This window comes from Pocillopora damicornis, chromosome 4 (genome assembly GCF_964200805.1).
Source record: "Pocillopora damicornis chromosome 4, jaPocDami1.2, whole genome shotgun sequence".
NCBI lineage: Eukaryota > Metazoa > Cnidaria > Anthozoa > Scleractinia > Pocilloporidae > Pocillopora > Pocillopora damicornis.
The window spans coordinates 30991525-31015512 of record NC_142673.1 but is presented as its reverse complement, the minus strand read 5'-3'; the positions used below and the strand labels follow the sequence as shown (position 1 = coordinate 31015512).

The window sequence follows — 23988 nt, the reverse complement described above, 5'->3', positions numbered from 1 at the left end:
AGAGCCGGTCGTGAGAGACTCCCAGGATGAAGAGGATCAGAGCTGCCCGTACTGCCTGTGCCAGGAAGGGGGGGGAGATATGGCCGACGTGAGAACCAAATGTCAGAATCCAACCTGCTCCATTTGCATGCTCGTAAACAAGCTGGACCAACCCACAATCACTGCGCTGGGCTTGAAAAGAAACGGACGGCTGGCTGCCATGTTGGAATTTGCACCCCTGATCGCACAATGTTTGAACGGCGGACAGATCCCTGAAGATAGGAGGATCCTGCTTTGCAAGGCCCTGGAGGACATCCTGAGTTGTAGTGCCACCAGATTGCGATATATAGCCAACGCTGGAATGCTGGTCATGCTCCGTCCACGTCTCCAACACCTTCTCTTACAAAGAGGCTGGGGAGACGTATGGTGCAACTTGTCTAAAATAGCCAGCGCCATTGGCCATCACAGCGACCACCATAGCCAGATCGCAGCACTCATGTATATACGTCGAAGGTGCATACCAGACAGTAACAACAGGTGGCTGTGGTTTCTCCAGCCAGAAGATCCCACTGAAGAAGAAGAGATCGACAGGACTGTCTTCCAATAGGAGGTACCTAGCTGTAAAACAAATTTTCAGTCAGACTGTAAGCTTTTCACTTGGATGTTCATTTTGGAGTTCGAGATGATCAATGTCAACGTCTCTCACAGACTGTGGATAGATATTCAAGCTATGAGGACATTAGTTTTTTCTGTGACAATGGTTTTACTCAATTTTGAAATTCAACCAGGTTGCATGTTCATTTTAGAGTTCAACACAGGCCAGTGTGTTCTGAAGAAATGAATGTTTTTTTTGCGACAATCGTGAGAGGTGGTTTCAGTCAATTTTATAACAAGATGATCAATGTCAAAGTCTGTCGCAAACTGTGGATAAATGTTCAAGCTAGGGCAGTGGTGTTTTTCTGAGGAAATTGGTCTTTTCTGTGACAGTGGTGAGATGGTTTTACTCGATTTTGAAATTCAACCAGCATGTTCATTTCAGAGTTCAACACAGGCCAGTGTGTTCCGTAAATGTTGTGTTTGCAAGATTTTCTTTTTTTTAAGTTCCTCACAAGCTGTTGATGATAATATTCAAGCTAAGGCGGTCGTGTTTTTGTGAGCAAACTAATTTTTTTCTGTGACAAAGGTGACAGATAGTTTAGCTCGATTTTGAAATTTGACCAGCGTGTTCATTTTGGAATTCAACACATTTAAAATAAAATTGAGTTGATGGTTGAGATGTGTACTCGTTCTCTGCTATAATAAGTTATTTTTAATAACCGCCACAAAAGGGAAGCAGGTCGCTGTGCCCACAAAGATGAGAACATTCAAAAGTGTCTCCTTTAACTCTAGTCACCACGATCGCTATAAATGCAGCTTTCCTTACCAAGCTGTCAACCAATTGCGATAAAATGGTCTTTTGTTTTCACCTTCATTTTACTAAAGAGGTTTGCAGTTCAGAGAAAGGAATTGAACAACAATTAGACTGCCGACAAAACTCTGAACAGACAAATTCAACCTCTTTTTCCAATTGTCAGTCCGAGATCTCTCTTTGGGGCACTTTGCCAAATTTCGCCCTCCATATTGAAATGAAAATAGATCCTCGTTAAGAAAAGCAGTGCATTATAGTCTAAGTTCAAGGTTTTACCCCCAGACAGGCGGTAAGGGTTGTTATTTAAGCAAATTCCTTCCAACTATTAATGGTTCCAGAAAGAAATTCACCCTTGCTTAGGAATTTTTTCAGCTAACCCTAACACTCACCGTGCTTTTTCCGGCTAAATTCAACCATCGCGTGTGGAAATGAGGGTTAGGGTTTAGGGTTTAGGGTTAGGGTTTAGGGTTAGGGTTAGGGTTAGGGTTAGGGTTAGGGTTAGGGTCCAACAGTACGCCAAACGACTGGGTACATCCGTTCAGTTTGTCACCCTCAACTGTAAATATGTGTAGCTCTGGATTCATACACTTTTAAAGCGCGTTCCTTCGACGTACGAGTTTCTACCAAAGTACACAAAACGAAGCAAAAATGCCTGGGATATTTGACAGGCACTTGCGACCTTCCTTTAGAAAATGGACCGATCGTCGGGAAAATACTCTCCGTTTACCGAGCAGAATAAGCCTCAGAAGGTTGGTTCTACGAGTCTTAGACTGAAAGTCCTTGACATCTACTCACTACCTTCGCCATCTGTTTTATTTGTTTCCATTTCGACACCGAGGGGGTACTGGGGTGTATGCATAGAGTTGAGCCCGCGCTCCAAAATTTAAAAAAAAATTATTGGAGCCAAAATCAAAAAGCTTCGGAAAATGAAATACTCCTAGAGGAAATTCAAATCACAGAAAACGTGCCTGTCAAATTGGCGAAATGAAATAAAGGCCACAGGTCAAAACCCAGTTGAATGATGAACCCTCCACTCCCACAAGTGACCAAGACAGAACTTCTCCTTACAGTATGAATACAATATCAAGCAGGCAGGTGACGAGAATGGAGAAGAACATCGATCATGGGATTAGTAGTCGAGCCAATACCAAATTCTTTGAACTCACATCATAAGAGTTGTCTGGCAGATAGTAAGGACAATTACTAATCAGATCTTGGGAGTGAAAGGGTTTCATACATCGAGGTTGCACTGTCCGGTTTTAATGCCCGTATACTAGCACATGAGACATTTCTGCGATTTGATTGGCTTAGAGCAGTGGTGTTTCAGCTTAATTTAAGCCAAATACCTACATGTGAAAATTACAAACTAAACCCGGGTAGCGGTAGAGACGAATAACAGCATAATTTGTACCTGATGTTTGGCATGAATACCACTGGTGATATTTCAAAATTGCCTCAAATGCCACCGGCCTAACAGCTGGTGAGACTACGCATAACAATTTCGAAATATCACTGCAGGCATTTAGGTCAAATATCACTAGAGATCATCCAATTACCTACACAAAGACAAAGGACAAAAGCACACACTCCTTTGAATATAAATTTGGGCATCAGTCTTTATTTTCAACAACAATACCAATAAATGTGTCAAAACTTTTCTTGTCTACTCCATTCGGTTAGGCAGTATTGTTTAGAGGGGGAAAAAATCTCCAGTCATCACTGACTGCACACATTCAACCTTGATGATGGCACTTGATAGCTACATCACACCAGCACAGTTCCTGCCCTTGCATGTCAGCTGCTGCAACTGAAGAAAAGAGAGAATTTTGCTCATCTGTTGACACTGATAGAAACATGAAATTGCACAGCAAAAAGTATGAAAATTCCTTAAAGCCAGAGCTAGCTTCACACTGAATTGCTGCACTTTTTGAAGCAATAATAACCAATCCAAAGTGTCTGAATGAAATTCAGCTGCAAAGGAGGAATGAATTAATGTCAAGGGTTGATGTGATAATGATGGACGGAGTTAAAAGTTTCTGATGGCTGTCATTTCCATAGCGCTGGTGGCAGGCTTGCGGCAGACTGTTGAGGTGGTAGCCCCAGGTGCCCAGAAGGCCTGCGCGCGTAGCGCAATGGTGATCATGGCCTGTCAGGGGAACGACAGCCTCTTGTGTGTTCAGTGGGGGAAATGTTACGTAGACGGGTAAATGGATGGTATAATCCAGAAATCTAGTAATGTCATTGACCATATTTACCTGCAGGCGAGGCGAGGCGATGTGACAGCTGTTAATAACCCTTTCACTACCGCAAATGACCTGGAGAGAGAATTTTTCCTAACGATATAAATACAATATCAACAGGGTGAGTGCTGAGAATCCAGAACATCATCTCAATTTGGGGACCATTGGTTGATGCCATACTAAATTCTACCAAGGAACTACCATCATAAGGATTGTATGGTTGACAGTGAGGAGAGGTGCAAATTTGATCTGGGAGCTAAAGGGTTACACTCAAGTGGTAAGGGACGTACAGGTGCAATCTGGTTTGAAGGGAATTTCATTCCTGTGCAAGCCCTGTCATTTCAAATGGCTGACAGATAACAATAATAATATTATCTCGGATCTCGGAGTGGGTGATCAATCATTACTCTCACGGATTTGATTTTATGAATTGACTGACCTTTTTTTTTTTCTCAGGGAAGGATTCAATTTGTACTTCACTTGGTCCTTGTTTTGCCTACAGGCAGGAAAGCAGGAAAATTCACATTGACATTCAATTTACAGCCTCCTTTTAATGAAGCCTTTCACTCCCTCCCAAGATCTCCATAGTAATTCTCCTTACTGTCAGCCATACAGTTCTGGTGACGTTGGCTTGGAGAATTTGCTATTGGATCAGCTTAAGTTCCCTTCATTTCTATTTTTCTTTGATCTCATCACTTGTCTGCTTGATATTGCACATTGTATATTGGATATTGGATATTGGATATTGGATATTGGATATTGGATATTGTATTATCATTTCTACTATTATTAAATGAGATTGCTAAAAACATGAAATTTCTGCCAACAATGCCAATAGGCAGTGGAGAGAAGAGGTAGAGAGAGAGAGAGAGGCGATGGAATGGTCAGTGCAGGAGAGTGGAAGAAATGCTCACAAGTTGTAGCTGCAGAGGTGAAACTTTGAGGGGCTGTCGTTCCTAGACCGCTGGCCGGTTGGTGACGGCAAACTGTTGAGGCCGGAGCCACAGGCTCCACCAGCGCTAGCGCGCGTCGCAAAGCGAGCAGCGGGGCTTGCCAGGGGAAAGGCAGGGCACTGTTTGTGCAGAGGTCAAGGAGGGACATAGACCAGCAGGTAGTAGAAGGATGTTTTTTTTTTCAATGGTCTGTTTTCAGTGGTGCACTTTGGGAACAATTGATTGTTATTCATACCTCAGTCACTGGGTGGATGTGCAGGTGCAGGTGCCTGTGCAGGACTTGGTCCTTGGTTGGCCTAGAGGAAAGAAAAGCAGGGGTCAAAAATTAGCATTGACATTTTTGATTTGAAACATGTAATATCATCATCATCATTATTATTATTATTATTATTATTATTATTATTATTCAGATTGCATTTCATGCATTTAACCCCTGGCCAGTAATTCTGGAAATGAAGAAAGGAAAGCCTGCCCTCTTACCACAGGTAGAGGGTTGTTTTGGGCATCATCATTGCAAAACTGTTCTAATTTGTACTCCTAACGATATCAATACAGCATCAACAGGATGAGTGCTGAGAATCCAGAACATCATCTCAATTTGGGGACCATTGGTTGATGCCATACTAAATTCTACCAAGTAGCTACCATCAAAAGGATTGTATGGTTGACAGTGAGGAGAGGTGCAAATTTGATATGGGAGCTAAAGGGTTAACCCTTGAACTCCTGTTAGTGTTTGACACTATATAACTCCCTATAATATCCATACATTATTCAGCAAACAGGTGGTGAGAATCATCAGACATATCAGGCACAAGTGGTTACCTTGATATATATATATATATATATATATATAGCCACTTTCCCAGGCAAGGATTGGATTTGTACTTCACTGGAGGAATGTGCATGACTTGGTCCTCGTTTTCCCCTGTAGCAGCCGGAAGGGAGAATCGACGATCAGATCTTGCCGGGGAGCTAAAGGGTAAAGAAGGACAACACACCTGATCAACATGTCTAGCTAGTATCTACTACATAAGATAATAAGACAATACGGTCATGAAGTCAATGCACCCTCTCACACCTACCACAGTGAAGAAAACTGGACTCTGGTAATTGGTCGCTTTGAGCAATCGCCTGGACACGAGCCGAGTCAGTCGACATCACTGAATCAATGGATCTGATTGGAAATTCTTCCCTCTAGCTAGCTGCTGCTGCTGCACATTTCCTTGTAAGTAGTAGTTGCAAGAATTTGGTGTCAGATGGAGATAACAACTTTCAGCCGACAAGTAGTCCGACAAGTATTCTTATTACCCGCTTGCTGAATGATGCATGGATATCACGGGCCGGGAGAAGTCACATGTCGATCACCTCTGGCAGTTTGAGGGTGAAATGAAATGAAATGGCACAGCAAGACACTGACTCTTTTGGCATGCAAAACACTCAAGTGGAGACCTCTCGGGTCTTTCTTTCTTTCTTTTTTTGGATGCCACCCACCGTGAGAGAGAGAGAGAGAGAGAGAGAGAGAGAGAGAGAGAGAGTGAGTGAGTAACCCTGATGCAGATCATCCGATGAATCAGTAGGTAGATGAAAGTTGTTTCTCACCAATTTAAAAAAGTTGTGTGCAAAATAAATACAGACATCAGTACAATATCTAGGAGGTACTTACACAATACATCATCATTTTTATTATTGGACGAATCTATTTAACAAACAGATATGAACGAACCATGAATTAACCCTTTAACTCCCAGATCAAACTTGTAATTCTTTTGACTGCCAACCATACAATTCTTATCATGTGAGTTCAGAGAATTTAGTATTAGATCCACTAATTATCCACAAAATCCACATTTTTCTCTCTTCTCGTCACCTAGATGGTCGATATTGTGTGGATAATGTAAGGAGAAACTCTGTGTTGGTCACTCACTTCTGTGTTGGTTGGAGTTAAAGGGTTAAATATAAAAGTTGCATTGCACTGTCTAACCCTAAGCAAGCCAAAAAAAAAACCCAACACATCAAGTGTCAACCCCAAGCAACTAGTTCCCACACAAAACTCTGAGGACATTCTTACAAAAAGTCTTAAAATCTCTTGCTTTAACCGGCCTTTGACTCCCAAGATCTGATTGGCTGCCACATAATTGTAAATAAGTGACAAGAATTTGGTGTTAGATCAAGATCACGACTTCTACTCGATAAGGTTGAGTTTTCTCCTGACCTGTTTGCCAGATAATGTTTAGATATTAATTACAGGGAGAAGTTACATGTGAATCACTCTTGGGAGTCAAAAAAGGGTTAAAGCCTCAGAATTGGCCAAGGAAGAACCTTCCCAGATTTCTACATCTAGTTAGCAGCCCATGCAGCTAGCTAGCTAGCTAGCTAGCTAGCCTCTACAATCTACACTTGTAAAGAATTGAGAAAATTTAAACAAGCTGGCCAAACCAGTAATCTCAATACTCACTCGTAAAGAAAGAATCGAGAGATTTCAACAAGGTGGCCAAACCCAAAAGAAAAGGTTCATTGCACTTGCATTATTTTCATGCTCATGCAGACAACATTCAGACAACCTGTGTCGGTGAAACAAAACACTTTGGACTTTCGTCAAGGAGTAAGTAACGCGTTTTCAAAAAAACTGATAACAATTTCAACCTTCCACTTCTACCATCCGACACTGCACCCCGAATGTCAAATATAAAATCAACTGGGAACTGGAAATCTGCAAATTCTTCATCTGGCAACGGCCATAGCAGAATCACTTGGATTGGAGACTGTCTTACTCTTCAGTAACTACCAGTGAGTGTCTGGGCTGAGGGGGGAAAAAAAAAAAGAAAAGAGGATCGGAGAGCCACATTACTTCTCACTACAGCGAGAAAGTCAAATGGTCTGCAAAGGCTTCGAACATAATCCACCACCACCCAAATAAGAGCAGAGTGCCATCGGCATGACTTTATTCAGCAACCAGAACGCAAATTATTGTTTCTGAACTGTTACCACGATCGATCTTGTATTTTTTCACGACAAAAGAGGTCCCTTTGGATGCCGTGTCAATGTTCCATTCACTTACAGTGAGAGCATTTGACTTATCAGCAGTTAGAATATATGGCATGGCAGATTGTAACTCTGTCATAATAGATAATAGATGATAGCTGACTTACCGGAGCTGAGCTGCTCTCTCTCAGGCTCGATCAACCCAAAGACGACTATCCCTCCGACCGGAACCCATGCTATCATAGCAGCTACATGACGGTGCCCGGTACCGACGACAGTCGTGCCGTTTATAGCTACTATACGATCTCCGACGCAGATCCCGGGAGCTTCGTGCGCAATGCTTCCTGGATCGATACCTTCGATGAGTGCACAACCCGAACTATCATTTGTTATGTGAAGACCCAAGGATGGGCCTGCTTTAGACACTGTCACAGTTTTGCGTTCTCCTTTAACAGGTGCAGACGTGAAGCCATCAGCTCCAGTTTGCCCTCCGAGTAACCCTTCCGTGACCATTCCGCATGCAGTTAGCGTGGACGTAAGACAAGATCTGATGGAAAGAAATGTAAATTTTCAGGTCAACTCAATTCAGATGATGTATACAGCCACTAGAGAGTCTCCAAATAAGTGCTCTCCTCGCCCAACGAATCATTCTTTGCACAGGGTTACCTTGAACACAGCAACATCGCAACTTCAAAACCTCGGGGATGGAAGGTGTGTGATGCCACATTCCCACTGCCTCCGACTTCGTGGAGGCCAGACGAAAAGACATGTCGCTCTGGCTCGCAGGGCCAGCTACTCGAGTCATCTAATGCGCGTGCGCGCGCGCCTTGGGGAGGGGGGGACATTTGGCGCTAGGCCGAGATGGCCGGCCAACTAGCCAATCAAATAATAATAAATAATCATCGTAAGCTTTATTTACGTGTCAAATAAGATAGCAGTTTCCCACTAGGTAAGCACACCTAAACTAAACTCATCTGATCTATATAAAACTATGCGTTCAAAATTTATTGGAATATGATAAAAGAGCTCTTCCCATATAAAACTACCCTACCCCGAAAATAGTAGACCCCACGTTTATAATACCCTACCCTGTATAATAAGATGATAACCTTCATATAATGAGATAATAAGATGATAATAATTACAATAATATGATCTTGATAGTATTTAAAATATTTAAGATTGACGTTCTTGTACCCTCTCTACTTTTCTAGAATCACTAGCTTTGCAACAATTCCATACAGTACCACAGTAAGTTAAATAAGGCAGAATAGCAGCCTTAAAAAGTTGTAATTTAGCCTTGGCTGGGATTAACTTCCTTAATCTATTAGTTACACCCAGCCTTTGACTGCTTCCTTTTTTTTTTTTTTTTTTTTAATTTTTTTTTTTTTACAGATGTTACTTACGCGATCAGAAAAATGTAAATTATCATCAATATTTACACCCAATAACTTAGAATAGAATGATATGATTTAATGGCTGTTCCGTTAACATTTAGCTCTAACTGTTCATCATGTAGTCTACCTCCTTTCGATATCATTGATCCATATTTATCAAAGTTCCCTTTGAACCGTCACATGTTTCGACGCGCGAGCTGTGGGCAAATAATTAATTCGTGTGCGGGCAAGTCCGAATCGGCCCGGACGTGCGTGGGCAAGTTTGAATCGGGGAAAAATCATCATTCGTGGCCGTTCGAAGCAAAAGTCGTGCTCCAATGTATTCTTAGTCCGAGAGTCGAGAGCTCGTAATCTATCGGGAGTTACTTTTTGGGTTTCCTCCTCTTGTCGGTTTTTGCCTGTCGGGTGTGTTGCTTTTGTGACGGACGGCTTCAAATGAAATAATTCCGGGTGCAAAAAAAACAAAAACAAAATCAAAACAAGAAAACAAGAAAACAAGAAAGCAAGAAAACAGGACAGGACCGAACAGAACAGCAAAAGCCAGACAAATTCAAATTCACACACTTTTTATTATTTATCTGACAGCTAGAAATCTCTCTGGCGGCTTCCAAAAGTCCAACAACAATAGCGAAGAAAAGGGATCTTCTTAGAGTTCTCGTTCTGTTTTTTTTTTCTCCTCTTTGTCCTTTTGCTTTTTCCTTTTTTTTTTTTGAGGTCAGGATCCCCGCTCCCCGCCCATGACTGCCTTGTGTATCTCGCGCACGCTGGTCAGCAGTCGCATGGCGTAGGGACTGCCTTTGGCAGCAGCCACCTTCACAGCGACTAGCGACTCTCTCGACTCCACCCACTGCTCACCGTCCAAGTCTGGGGCATAGTTAGAACCTCCGGTGTGCCTGTACCATAGAAGGAGGGCTTGGCCTTCCGGCAGGAAAGCTTGAACACGCCCCAGGAAAATCGAAGGCTTCTGTAGGGTGCTGTCCTCGGCCACGAGTCCCACAAAGTCGCCCACGTCGATCTCCGGCTCCGAGATCTCTGGCAGCTGGAGAGACCTGGTCATGGGCCCGGCCACAAGCTCCTCTTCTTCGGCCTTGCGCCTGGCCAGATCTAATGCCGGGGTCTTCTTCTGGTTTGCCGTGCGTCGGTCGTAAGTGTGCTGGGCCTGCTCTCGGGAGTGCCGGAGACAAGCAGCAAGGCTGTCTTTCATCTGATCGTCGCATCCGCTGCAGATAGACAGAGGGAGAACAACAAAAAGAAAAACGTATCAAACGGTTATCAGCGATGTGGCTATGCCGGCGTTTTAAAGCAACAGATTCCAAAATTCGCGGGGAACGAAGGAAGGAAGGAAGGAAGGAAGGAAGGAAGGAAGGAAGGACGTGACTTGCAGTTCAATAGCCATGTCGACCTACCTCTGGGAATATGCCCAGGTTACGAAAGATGACCTTAGTCCGCATACCGCCACCTTGCTTCCGGTCAGGAGTTCGAACATTTTCTGTAAACGTGTTGTGAACGACGTGCTCGAGTACGGTGCACCCTTGGAATTCTGAAATGAAATAGGTCAGAGTCAAAATGATCTGCTGCTGCACAGGGCCCAGTTGTTCAAAGGCCGATTAGCTCTAACCCAGGGTTAAATTTTAATCCAGCTTTCTTTATTTCTTTGTTCAAAAGTCTTTTGGGGAGAGTTTTCACTATTCTTTTTAGAACATGCAATGATCAAATTGCAAGCAAAAAGATTTGAACTGAATTTTCTCTTAAAGTTTTCAGACCTGAAATCAAATTTCACACTAACCCTGGGTTACCTTAACCCAGCTTTGAACAACCAGGGCCTGTGGTGACTGTGACCCACGGCCAGTGTTTTCAAAGAGTCCTCTTCGGCCCAAAAATTCCTAACCAGTTAGCTAGTTTCAAGCGAGTGCTACTTCACCCGGCGACGGCATGAGTTGGACAATTTTGCCTTGCCGAGCCCGGCAATTTTAGCCCGCGCTAGCTAGCTGGCTATAAGACGGGGAACCCTATACTTACCAGAAACAGGTAGTTGCTGCACAGCGTCGGATTAAGCACCTTTCTGAATTCTGATACAAACTGTATGAACAGCCTGCAGAGTTGGCTGTCTGCCTGCGGGGAGAGAGAGAGAGAGAGAGAGAGAGAGAGAGAGAGAGAGAGACTGTTATTAAAGTGTGCTCAGAACTCTTGTTAATTTCCGTACTCTGCTCGTGTCAGTCGTTCAGTCGTGACAAGAATTACCTGTATGGGAATAGTTTCAGGCCCGCTCTGCTTGCAGGTTTTGAACCTTCCGAGGTGTAGCACGATGCCGTCGCCATCTGTCTTGATCAAGGCCACGTTTCTGTCACGATAGTGCGCTTTCTGAAACGGTTCTTCCAGTTGGCTTTCCAAGACCAACTCCATCGTCCTGATTTCTAGGCCCCTGCTGGGCGGGAGGTGGGTGTACAGTGACAAAAGCAGCAGGTCGCGGGCCTCCTGAGCGCGTTGCTGTCTGCCCTTGGCCAATTCAAACCGGCACCGCTGGGCTTCCCTAGCTAGGAGGACTTGGTCCCTTAAGAGAAAGCGGGGACCAGTGTTCTTTAATATCTTTAGAAACGATTCATTCCTACAAATTGAAACTGTACTTCTTGCATTTATTTTCAAGCATTTCAACTCTGAATGCAGTCGTCTACTCAAAAGGGCAGGCAGGCAGGCAGGCAGGAACTGTAGACCTCGAGGACAAGCGTTCACAAAACATGATTCTGACTATTTTTAAATTTTTTACCTTTTCCTGATTGATCATCCAAGATGTTTAAAAGACAGACACGTTTTGTTTCCGTTTTGTTTCCGTTTTGTTTTGTTTCTGTTTTGTTTTACACTAACTAACTAGCACACTTACCAATCCAGCCACTTGCTTTGCGCTTTGAGATCTTCGACTGCGGTCGCCCTCTCCAGATCCCCCTGCTTCTGAAGTACAGTGGCCGTTCTTCTGAGCTGGGAGATAATGCGGATACCTTCGAATTGTGGCCCCAATCCCCGATAGCAATACTTCAGTGGGTACAGCAGACTGCTCGCGTGCACGCTTAGGGTCGCAGGACTCAAGTTCCTCTCCTCCTGATGTAGAGACGAGATGGCAACGTGTCGTAAATGTCTTTTAGCAGGTCAAATGATAATCTACAATCATCTGTCGTTGTCGTTGCAACGTGCAACGTTCTAAAACAACCTCGATACCCACCTTTAGATAGTCTAGGTATCCTTCGATAAGATCCCCGCGATGGAAGTCTTGGACTGAAGGCGACTCTCCGGGCCGGATTCGCTGAACGTATCCAAGATAACCTACAATATACAATATACAATATACAATATTTATTTGCCATATACGACATTTACACATGGAAAAAAAAAAAAAATGAAGAAAATTGATGACAGAAAATAAATGGCGAGAAAACCTGAAAGAAACCACGAGGCTTATAACAAGTCAGGCTTTCTCACTTAAAATAACTAATCTTATATTAGAATTACAATATGGACTTATGGTAATTAACTTTGACCGCGCACACGTACACACACACACACACACACACGCACACACATATTAAGTAAGTTAGTTAAGAATTACTGCCTTACAGAAGCTAATACTTAGAGAGAAGAAATTCCTTAAGCTTTCTTTTAAAAAAAGGGGAGGAGGGAGAACTGGTTATGTCAGAATTTAACGAATTATAAAAGTTTGGACCTTGAAAGTAAATTGAAAACTTCCTGGTGTTCGTTCTGCACAGTGGCAAACGGAAGGACTGAGCATTCCTAGTATTATAATTGTGGATTTGACTATTCAGTAAAAAAAAGTTATTGAATTTGGAAGTGAGTGTAGAGTTCTCGAATGAAAACATAAAAGTACCTAATTGAAACGAATGGATATCATGAAATTTTAAGAGTTTAAGTTCCTTTAAAATAGGGCCAGTATGGGCAATGTATGTAGAATTGCTTACTATTCTTAACGCACGTTTCTGTAAGGTTACAATTCTTTGAAGGTTTGACTTATAGGTACCAGCCCAAGCTAAATTGCAATAATACAAATATGGAAGGATCATAGAATTGTATAAAGTACGAAGGGAGTGAGTAGAGAGAAAAAACCTAGATTTATGAATAATACCTATAGATTTGGATAATTTATTTGCTGTTAAGGATATATGCGATTTCCAGGTCAAATTGTCATCTAATAAAACACCCAAAAACATGGTCTCACAAACACGAAGAATAGGCTGCTCATTTATGAAAACTTGAAATTCAAAGGATTGCTTCTTTTGCCAAGGCTTGAATACCATAAAATTAGTCTTGGCTAAATTCAAGGAGAGCCGGTTTGCTGCAAACCAGGTTGACAATTTGTTTAATTCTCTATCTAATGTGTTAATTAGGTAAACAGGGTCATTATGGGAGATAAATAAGTTTGTATCATCAGCAAACAAGATTGCATCAAGCAGGGAAGCATTGTTCAAATCATTAACATACAGGATAAAAAATAAGGGACCAAGAATAGAACCTTGAGGCACCCCACAGGGAATCCCCTGTGGGGCAGATCTAACGTTATTAACCTGAGGATAGATGGCCGAGAAACATGAAAAGAGGACCAGAAAATTGGAGCGCGTTCCATTCCTCTGTTTGCTTATCTGGTTTGCCTTTCTTTCTCTTCTTTTTTTTTTTTTTTTTTTTTGTGTGCTCCATCACCGAAAATGCCACGAGCGATGCAACTAGCAAATAATGTAAAATGCGGAGCCACCATACTCACACAGGATGCGTTCCAAGGCTTTGTCGAACGTGCTCGCGGCGAGCATCTGTCCGTGCCTCTCCAGCGCATGAGGCCTTGTGAAAAAAGACTTGGTCTCCTGCATGAACCATTGCAGATCTGGTGGGAGATCTGTGAGGCGCAGCGCGTAGGCCGACCTCTTGGGAGGAAGGGGGGCTACGGGAACCTGCTGTGGGGTTTCCTCGGCACGATCATGCCCTGGCTTCTCCTCACGATCGGGTGTGCTCGTTGTGACGGGTGGCGGTATTTCCAGCCGTGCGGCGGGCATGGGTTGACCGTGATGAGATGTGGCCGCCTTCGGGAACCTTTGCAGATGTGGTGGGAAGTCTGTAAGAGGCGGCACGTGATGCGCCACCCTCTTCGGAGGCTGTGGTAAGGTTTCCTCCACACGATCGTCTCCGTGCTGCTGGTCGTCGTGGGCGTGGGGTATGCCGGTGGTGACGGGCGGCGCTAGTTGCGGCCTTGTTGCCGCGAGCACGTGTTGACCGTGGTGACGTGCGGTTTTCTCCCTGGACCTTTTCAGCTTCGGCGGGAGATCTGTGAGACGCGGCACGTGATAGGCCGCCCTCTTCGGAGAAAGGGCGGCTACGGGAGGCTGTCGTGGTGCTTCCTCTGCGCCACCACCTGGTTGAAGCTGCTCGTCACCGTCGTCGTCGGATACTACTGCGCTTATTGCAACGGGTGGCGGTTGTTGAGATGCGGTCTTCTTCCTGGACCTTTGCTTAGGGTTTGCGGGCGGGAGATCTGTTAGACGCGGCGCGTGGGATGCCCTCTTGGGAGAGAGGGCGGCCACGGGAGGCTCTTGTGGGGCTTCGTCTCCACCATCGTCTTCTCCGCGCTCCTCGTCGTCCGATACTAGGTTTATTGCAACGGGTGGCGGTGATTCTGGCCTTGCTGCGGGCGTGGGCTCGCCGGCGGGATCAGTTTCTTCCTGGTCGCTAGAGTCGAGAGAACAACTATCCATGGATTCGGCCGACGGGCTCGGATAGCGGGGGCTGTCGTCGCCGTCGACCGAGCAGTCAGCGTAGCTTTGATCTTCACCTCCCCCCTCGATATCGCTCATCGTGTCAGTATTCCACAACAGTCACACGCTTACCAAATTCCACTTTCAAAAGAAAAAAATTAAAAAAAAAATAAAAAATAAAAAAAAAATAGATGAAATAAGATGAACACGAATTAAAACAGAACAAAAAGACTTTGCGATGTTGTCTAGGTACTACCATCACTGATGCTTACGGCCACCTAAAAATCGAATTCGTGAGATCTCGAGAGGCGGTTAACGAGGTGTTTGGGTCGAGATTGAACATTAACCAAGCCAGACCAGACCAGAGTTGACCGTTGACGCGAATGTCTCGTCTTGCGAGTAAAGCAGGGTCAATCCAAAAAAGAAAAAAAAAAAACAGCAAACAAAAAGACAAAAACTGGGTACGGTACAGACGATACAAACGGCGTTCAAGCACAAAAGTTTCGGTACAACAAAACGACAAGAATTTGCTGGCTGGGTGTTCACTCGCATCTGAGACAATTTTGGCCTTTAAATCTCGAATCCATTGAAAATTCCGACAAATGCCACAAGAAAGATCAGTTTGCATACTCTCGCCCAATGCTGATAAAACGGAGTTACAGAGCCGGTAACTCACCTATCGGTCCCGCCTGTGCCCTGGGCTTCGACAAAGGAAAATGCGAGCGTTAGGGACGCCAAACTCGCTTTTGGCATATGCGCGCGGTGACGCTGAAAAAGGTCCGATCTGAGACGATTTTGGCCTTTAAATCTCGAATCCATCGAAAATTCCGACAAATGCCACAAGAAAGATCAGTTTGCATACTTTCTCTCAATGATGAAAAACGCAGTTACAGAGCCGGTAACTCACCTGTCGGTCCCGCCTGTGCCCTGGGCTTCGATCAACGAAAATGCGACCGTTGGGGACGCCAAACTCGCTTTTGGCATATGGGCGCGGTGACGCTGAAAGGTCCGATTACAAAACCAAACAAACAAGTGTAAACAAACAGACAAGCATTGCAACTATGTTCGTATCTACGATCACTCTGAATAACGACCAAATTAACCGACAATCGATTCAATAAAAACGAGCCATCTGCTCCATGTGGATTGTGCTACCTTATTAGGCGTAGACATTGACAGCAAATTGTCATTTAATGAACATGTTGAGAAAGTATGTAAAAAGTTGGCCTCTAGAATCGCAATATTGCGTAAGATCCGAGCGTGTCTACCTCTTAAACAGCGACTTCAGTTTTATAATAGCATTATTCGCCCCGTTATGTCTTACGCTAACGTTGTTTGGGCAAATTGCGATAAAGAGCGGCACGCGTTATTTGTCATGCCGATCGCATGACACCATCAGTTGCTTTGTTTAACAAGCTAGGTTGGATCCCGTTTTATGAGCAACCTAAGATTGATAAATGCACAATAATGTATAAGCGAATTAATGGGACTTTGCCGAATTATCTAAATGAACACTTAATTTTAAATAATAAGCGGCACTCCCGCAACACTAGGTATTCAAGCACGAATGCTGTTTGTCCTAAATATAAAAGAGAAACAGAAGGAGGACGCTCTTTCGCTGTTTCGGCAACAAGACTGTGGAACAGTACACCAATTGAAATTAGGAAACTAAATTCTGTAGCATGTTTTAAAAAGAACATGTTTGCCAATATTTTTAAGGAACAACAACTTTTGCATCATTTCGTAATTTATATATGTTATTTGCCGGCTGGGAGGTCCGTATGGGGAAAAACTGTGACCGAGGTCTTGAAAATACTGCCCGAGGCCGTAGGCCGAGGGCAGCATTTTCAAGACCGAGGTCACAGTTTTTCACCATACGGACCGGCCCTTAGCCGGTAAATAACATATTTATTGTTTTTAAACTTGACGAAATTCTTTCCGAAAGAACCCGAATGACTTATGGCCGCAAATACGGCAAGATCTTCCATAAACTGAACAATTTTTGAGTGAGTAAATGGTAGTTAAAATAGAGGTGATGCAAATTTAAGAGAGATGCCTCAGCGAAACATTTTCATTTCCGTAACGATAAAGGTGATTTAAAAGGCTTCCAAACAAACTTTGAAACATTATTTTTACAAGTATCTGTCGCAATCTGACACCTGTCAATTAGAGAGCGCGCAAGAAAAAAAAATCGTAGGAACATTTGAAAACCAACAGAACTAGTTTGGCAAGGACTGTCACGACAATGTTTTCTTAAAAATCAGTTAATGATCTAACGGAAAGTATTATTTACTCTCATCGACCATTCATTCATGTGCGAAGATTTACCTCTGTTCATTAAGTAAACGGCGAGGAAAGTAATTGTGAGCAAATTCATTTTTTTATTTTGAAGTTGTGGGAGTTTGCTCGTTTGTTTGCTGTAATGGCGTGTTTAACTCTGATCTTTCCTTCACAAAAACTAAATTCGAACGGCACACTCCAACGAGACACAAGGGAATTTAATGCAGCCTTTTCTCAATTCCTTCAATTTCTGTTGTGCAATTTAAGGTACAATTGTCCAAATTGAACGGAATTGGAAAGACTCACCAGGAGCGTATATTTGTTGTAGAACTTAAATTAAAACTTCGCTCGCTTTTTTTTTACTATGAACAAATTGCTCGAGAAAATTCAGATATTCAATGAATGAAAGTTCCATCGTTCAGTTTAACTGTAACCAAATACTTCACGTTTTAACTTTCTAGGTACTTTTTGTGAACGATTAAAATTAATTGCAGACGGTTTTTAGGCCGCTTGTCAACAACGTAATGACACTATTGTTTATACAAATTCATTCTGAAACCAATATTTTTCTGTCAACCAAAGTGATTTGATAGAGAGAAAAGGGAGGATTCATAAGTTATTTATCGGCTTGAGGTAGTGACCGACGTGTTTGCTTAAAAATACTGCCCAGCCGGAAAACGAGGTATATTTATGAAAAATAACAACGAAAGTTGGGATGTACTCGGCGACTCACGAAAGCGTTACCGTGGCCCGTGGGCAGAGATAGGAAAATACTGACCGGGTAAAGAACCAATCAGATTGCAAGATTCGTTACCATGCCCTCTAAAAAGACAATAAAATAATTTATTTTTTATCTTATAATTGAATCCTGTCATATTTTATATTTTAACTGTATATATATATATTTTAGCTTACAGTATTTTAGATTGTAAATAGTTGTGAGGGCCACAAGTTTATTAGCCTTTGGCTATTAAGTGCCACCCTCTTTAAATAAAGGCTTTATTATTATTATTATTATTATGTCTTTACCACTAAGTGACGCCGACACGAGTCGCGCCGCAGCGCACCTCTAGCACAAATAATAATAATAATAATAATAATAATAATAGCGTATGTCTGTTTGTGGTTATAATAATCATCTTTATTGAGGAAACTTTCAGAAAAAAAGATATGGTTTTCAAAGAGGACCTCAAAACTAGATATATCTAGTAAAAACAACAACTACTCACTACCTTCGCCATCTGTTTTGTCTGTTTCCATTTCGACACCGAGGGGGTACTGGGGTTGAGCCCGCGCTCCAAAATTTAAAAAAAAATTATTGGAGCCAAAATCAAAAAGCTTCGGAAAATGAAATACTCCTAGAGGAAATTCAAATCACAGAAAACGTGCCTGTCAAATTGGCGAAATGAAATAAAGGCCACAGGTCAAAACCCAGTTGAATGATGAACCCTCCACTCCCACAAGTGACCAAGACAGAACTTCTCCTTACAGTATGAATACAATATCAAGCAGGCAGGTGACGAGAATGGAGAAGAACATCGATCATGGGATTAGTAGTCGAGCCAATACCAAATTCTTTGAACTCACATCATAAGAGTTGTCTGGCAGATAGTAAGGACAATTACTAATCAGATCTTGGGAGTGAAAGGGTTTCATACATCGAGGTTGCACTGTCCGGTTTTAATGCCCGTATACTAGCACATGAGACATTTCTGCGATTTGATTGGCTTAGAGCAGTGGTGTTTCAGCTTAATTTAAGCCAAATACCTACATGTGAAAATTACAAACTAAACCCGGGTAGCGGTAGAGACGAACAACAGCATAATTTGTACCTGATGTTTGGCATGAATACCACTGGTGATATTTCAAAATTGCCTCAAATGCCACCGGCCTAACAGCTGGTGAGACTACGCATAACAATTTCGAAATATCACTGCAGGCATTTAGGTCAAATATCACTAGAGATCATCCAATTACCTACACAAAGACAAAGGACAAAAGCACACACTCCTTTGAATATAAATTTGGGCATCAGTCTTTATTTTCAACAACAATACCAATAAATGTGTCAAAACTTTTCTTGTCTACTCCATTCGGTTAGGCAGTATTGTTTAGAGGGGGAAAAAATCTCCAGTCATCACTGACTGCACACATTCAACCTTGATGATGGCACTTGATAGCTACATCACACCAGCACAGTTCCTGCCCTTGCATGTCAGCTGCTGCAACTGAAGAAAAGAGAGAATTTTGCTCATCTGTTGATACTGATAGAAACATGAAATTGCACAGCAAAAAGTATGAAAATTCCTTAAAGCCAGAGCTAGCTTCACACTGAATTGCTGCACTTTTTGAAGCAATAATAACCAATCCAAAGTGTCTGAATGAAATTCAGCTGCAAAGGAGGAATGAATTAATGTCAAGGGTTGATGTGATAATGATGGACGGAGTTAAAAGTTTCTGATGGCTGTCATTTCCATAGCGCTGGTGGCAGGCTTGCGGCAGACTGTTGAGGTGGTAGCCCCAGGTGCCCAGAAGGCCTGCGCGCGTAGCGCAATGGTGATCATGGCCTGTCAGGGGAACGACAGCCTCTTGTGTGTTCAGTGGGGGAAATGTTACGTAGACGGGTAAATGGATGGTATAATCCAGAAATCTAGTAATGTCATTGACCATATTTACCTGCAGGCGAGGCGATGTGACAGCTGTTAATAACCCTTTCACTACCGCAAATGACCTGGAGAGAGAATTTTTCCTAACGATATAAATACAATATCAACAGGGTGAGTGCTGAGAATCCAGAACATCATCTCAATTTGGGGACCATTGGTTGATGCCATACTAAATTCTACCAAGGAACTACCATCATAAGGATTGTATGGTTGACAGTGAGGAGAGGTGCAAATTTGATCTGGGAGCTAAAGGGTTACACTCAAGTGGTAAGGGACGTACAGGTGCAATCTGGTTTGAAGGGAATTTCATTCCTGTGCAAGCCCTGTCATTTCAAATGGCTGACAGATAACAATAATAATATTATCTCGGATCTCGGAGTGGGTGATCAATCATTACTCTCACGGATTTGATTTTATGAATTGACTGACCTTTTTTTTTTTCCCAGGGAAGGATTCAATTTGTACTTCACTTGGTCCTTGTTTTGCCTACAGGCAGGAAAGCAGGAAAATTCACATTGACATTCAATTTACAGCCTCCTTTTAATGAAGCCTTTCACTCCCTCCCAAGATCTCCATAGTAATTCTCCTTACTGTCAGCCATACAGTTCTGGTGATGTTGGCTTGGAGAATTTGCTATTGGATCAGCTTAAGTTCCCTTCATTTCTATTTTTCTTTGATCTCATCACTTGTCTGCTTGATATTGCATATTGTATATTGTATATTGGATATTGGATATTGTATATTGGATATTGGATATTGTATATTGGATATTGTATATCGTATATTGGATATTGCATATTGTATTATCATTTCTACTATTATTAAATGAGATTGCTATCATATCAGGGGTGATTTTGTAATGAGAACTTAGAGGCTGCCCACTCTTGGGGTTAAAGGGTTAAGATTTTTTCTTTCATTAATGTATTGCAAACTGTACATAACTAGTAGAGCAGATCCTATTTAATGGTTCAGAGATGACCTTTCTACAAGTAACTGGAGTTGAGGCAATGGAAGGTATTATTGCATGCTCAGTGTATTGTAGCAGAGTATTGAAAAGTTTACTGTTTCTGAATTCCAGCAGTGGATAACTCTTGTATTCCAGCACTGTTATTTCCCAGCCCCTCTTAGCTGTTCTCAGTTTCTCAGCAGGAGTTAACTGTTGTATTCCAGTACTGTTAATTTCCAGCCCTAGACAGCCGTTCTGAGATTACCAGCAAGGAATAAATATTCTTTGGCAGTACTTACTTGTATTTTCCAGCTGGAGGTAACTGCTATTTCTAAGCACAATTCTTTTCTGGCCCCTCTTGGCTGATTGGAGTTTGCCTGCTCCAGTTGACTGTTATTTTCTGTAAAACAGAATAATATACATAAGGACCCAGGCATGAAGTGAAGAAACCTTCCTTGGAAACCTTGGAAAATAGACTATGTTTTTAATTGCTCAGATCAAAACCAAAAAAGTTTACTGTTTGTTAAAAACAATGTTATGTAATGTTAAATGTTACATAATGTTAAAAATATCAAGGCCAAAAGTAATTCTGAACACAAAATTTAATAAATTTGACAGCAGTGAAGTATATAGCATTGCTTATGAATGAGACAAGAATGTGCTTTTAAATTTCCATCATACCTGAATAATGTCTGCGTAAAAATTGAGCTCAAATGTAGTATTTTTAACTTATACACCTACTCCTAGTAAGTGGCCCTGGCAAACTATCTTTACATGTCACTGCCAATAAAATAACCCTCCATCTTCATAAAGATCTAAGTAAGCTCTTAAGGCCTTCCTGTCATTTTTTTTAAAGCATGGCCTCACAAACTTTTTCCGTTGGCTCCACCAATAAAAAACATTTAGGGAAAGTCAAATAATCAATACCACAACTAGTACTTAAATGCTAAGTTAGCAATTGACTGAGACACCATTAGCACCACCATAGAAAAATGTAAGAACCCTCAACTGGCTGAGACTTGCATCATTCAGTTGCATACTATTCTTCCCATATACTGACTTTTTTGGCATGCAAAACACTCCAGTGGTAAGGGACGTACAGGTGCAATCTGGTCTGAAGGGAATTTCATTCCTGTGCAAGCCCTGTCATTTCAAATGGCTGACAGATAACAATAATAATATTATCTCGGAGTGGGTGATCAATCATTACTCTCACGGATCTGGTTTTATGAATTGACTGACCTTTTTTTTTTTTTTTTTCCAGGGAAGGATTCAATTTGTACTTCACTTGGTCCTTGTTTTGCCTACAGGCAGGAAAGCAGGAAAATTCACATTGACATTCAATTTACAGCCTCTTTTTAATGAAGCCTTCCACTCCCTCCCAAGATCTCCAGAGTAATTCTCCTTACTGTCAGCCATACAGTTCTGGTGATGTTGGCTTGGAGAATTTGCTATTGGATCAGCTTAAGTTCCCTTCATTTCTATTTTTCTTTGATCTCATCACTTGTCTGCATGATATTGCATATTGTATATTGTACATTGGATATTGGATATTGTATATTGGATATTGTATATTGGATATCGTATATTGTATATCGTATATTGGATATTGCATATTGTATTATCATTTCTACTATTATTAAATGAGATTGCTATCATATCAGGGGTGATTTTGTAATGAGAACTTAGAGGCTGCCCACTCTTGGGGTTAAAGGGTTAAGATTTTTTCTTTCATTAATGTATTGCAAACTGTACATAACTGGTAGAGCAGATCCTATTTAATGGTTCAGAGATGACCTTTCTACAAGTAACTGGAGTTGAGGCAATGGAAGGTATTATTGCATGCTCAGTGTATTGTAGCAGAGTATTGAAAAGTTTGCTGTTTCTGAATTCCAGCAGTGGATAACTCTTGTATTCCAGCACTGTTATTTCCCAGCCCCTCTCAGCTGTTCTCAGTTTCTCAGCAGGAGTTAACTGTTGTATTCCAGTACTGTTAATATTTCCAGCCCTAGACAGCCGTTCTGAGATTACCAGCAAGGAATAAATATTCTTTGGCAGTACTTACTTGTATTTTCCAGCTGGAGGTAACTGCTATTTCTAAGCACAATTCTTTTCTGGCCCCTCTAGGCTGATTGGAGTTTTCCTGCTCAAGTTGACTGTTATTTTCTGTAAAACAGAATAATATACATAAGGACCCAGGCATGAAGTGAAGAAACCTTCCTTGGAAACCTTGGAAAATAGACTATGTTTTTAACTGCCAACTTGGACGTGTACAAACAGGCAAAACAAACAAAGAGACAGACAAACAGACAAACACTCGCTCGTCGCTCGAGTCAGGAGGACGCTCGTCCCCTGCGGCTGAAAGCCCTGTATTTGCGAACAGAGAGAAAAATCTACGGACGGAAAAGGCTTTCGATTCTCTTGCGAGTTGCTTCGTTCTCAGAGTCGATCGACTGCTGGTTTTTTTGCACTCGCGCGTTCGTCCACGTGTGCGCCACGAATCGAGTCGAAATCGAAGCGGCTTCGCAGACGAGGTGCGAAATCTTCCAAACGAACGAACGAACAAACGAACGAACGAACGAATATTGCGCAAAGAGAAGAAGGTTGAAATCGACTCGCCCGCAGTCGAAAAGCCTTCGTTAAGTTGTGGGAGTGAACTCAATTCAGATAATATATACAGCCACTAGAGAGTCTCCAAATAGGTGCTCTCCTCGCACAACGAATCATTCTTTGCACAGGGTTACCTTGAACACAGCAACATCGCAACTTCGAAACCTCGGGGATGGAAGGTGTGTGATGCCATATTCCCACTGCCTCCGATTTCGCGGAGGCGAAACGAAAAGACATGTCTCTCTAGCTCGCAGGGCCAGCTAGTCGAGTCGCCTAATGCGCGTGCGCGCGCGCCTTGGGGAGGGGGGGAGGGGGGGAGGGGGGAGGGGGGGGGACATTTGGCGCTAGGCCGATATGGCCGGCCAACTAGCCAATCAAATAATAATAAATAATAATGATAAACTATATTTACGCGCTTCCTATTACTACCGATAAGCATGCATTTGGTTTTGTCCAAATTTAAAGTCATTTTTTTTTTTCCGTGTGTGTGTGTGTGTGTTCCTTTTAACGATAAAAATGCTTTCGGGAAATAAAAACGTATAGTAGTGATCAGCTCTACGCGCAATATATTTGAAGAACTTTCCGTCCATCGGACGCAAAATTCATTCTCTTTGGAAGTCGACGGGGTGAAATTTTCATTGAATTAATTCCTTGCCGTCCCACGTTGACCAAAGTACAAGGGGAGAGACGCGCTAGTTCCCACACATTGCTTTCAGTTCGAGTCACGTCGTGTGTAAGAAGTCACGTACCTGGGAAGGCAGGAAGTGGCCAGGGCTATCAATC

At 42.4% G+C, this 23988-nt stretch overlaps 3 protein-coding genes and 1 long non-coding RNA gene across 25 annotated transcripts; 2 read left to right on the top strand and 2 right to left on the bottom strand.

The window, feature by feature from the left end:
• Window positions 1-7: 7 nt before the first annotated feature.
• On the top strand, window positions 8-1248 carry LOC149047708 (uncharacterized). Its single transcript, XM_089203749.1, has one exon. It carries the CDS (start codon window positions 80-82, stop codon window positions 584-586), a length of 507 nt encoding a protein of 168 aa, XP_089059875.1. The 5' UTR covers window positions 8-79; the 3' UTR covers window positions 587-1248.
• Window positions 1249-2983: 1735 nt separating this feature from the next.
• LOC149047705 (PDZ domain-containing protein GIPC3-like) lies at window positions 2984-23466 on the bottom strand. 22 transcript variants are annotated; one of them, XM_089203728.1, is made up of 6 exons: window positions 7730-8122; window positions 7036-7380; window positions 5663-5802; window positions 5403-5552; window positions 4816-4876; window positions 3201-3720 (listed from the first exon to the last, which is right to left on the bottom strand). In XM_089203728.1, the coding sequence occupies exons 4-6, from the start codon at window positions 5483-5485 to the stop codon at window positions 3355-3357; spliced, it is 510 nt and encodes a 169-aa protein (XP_089059854.1). In that variant the 5' UTR covers window positions 5486-5552; window positions 5663-5802; window positions 7036-7380; window positions 7730-8122; the 3' UTR covers window positions 3201-3354. The 22 variants fall into 22 exon arrangements, with proteins under 22 accessions (XP_089059855.1, XP_089059873.1, XP_089059857.1 ...); XM_089203735.1 differs by having other exon boundaries at window positions 3230-3720; window positions 7730-8119; XM_089203736.1 differs by lacking the exon at window positions 3201-3720 and adding an exon at window positions 4096-4123 and having other exon boundaries at window positions 7730-8119.
• Window positions 3714-6945, top strand: LOC149047707 (uncharacterized). The gene is made up of 2 exons (XR_016185802.1): window positions 3714-3904; window positions 4084-6945. It is a non-coding gene; the product is annotated as an uncharacterized LOC149047707 (long non-coding RNA).
• LOC149047706 (uncharacterized) lies at window positions 9514-14883 on the bottom strand. Its single transcript, XM_089203725.1, has 7 exons — window positions 13722-14883; window positions 12174-12274; window positions 11838-12052; window positions 11201-11510; window positions 10979-11071; window positions 10366-10499; window positions 9514-10179 (listed from the first exon to the last, which is right to left on the bottom strand). Exons 1-7 carry the CDS (start codon window positions 14800-14802, stop codon window positions 9675-9677), a joined length of 2439 nt encoding a protein of 812 aa, XP_089059851.1. The 5' UTR covers window positions 14803-14883; the 3' UTR covers window positions 9514-9674.
• Window positions 23467-23988: the final 522 nt, after the last annotated feature.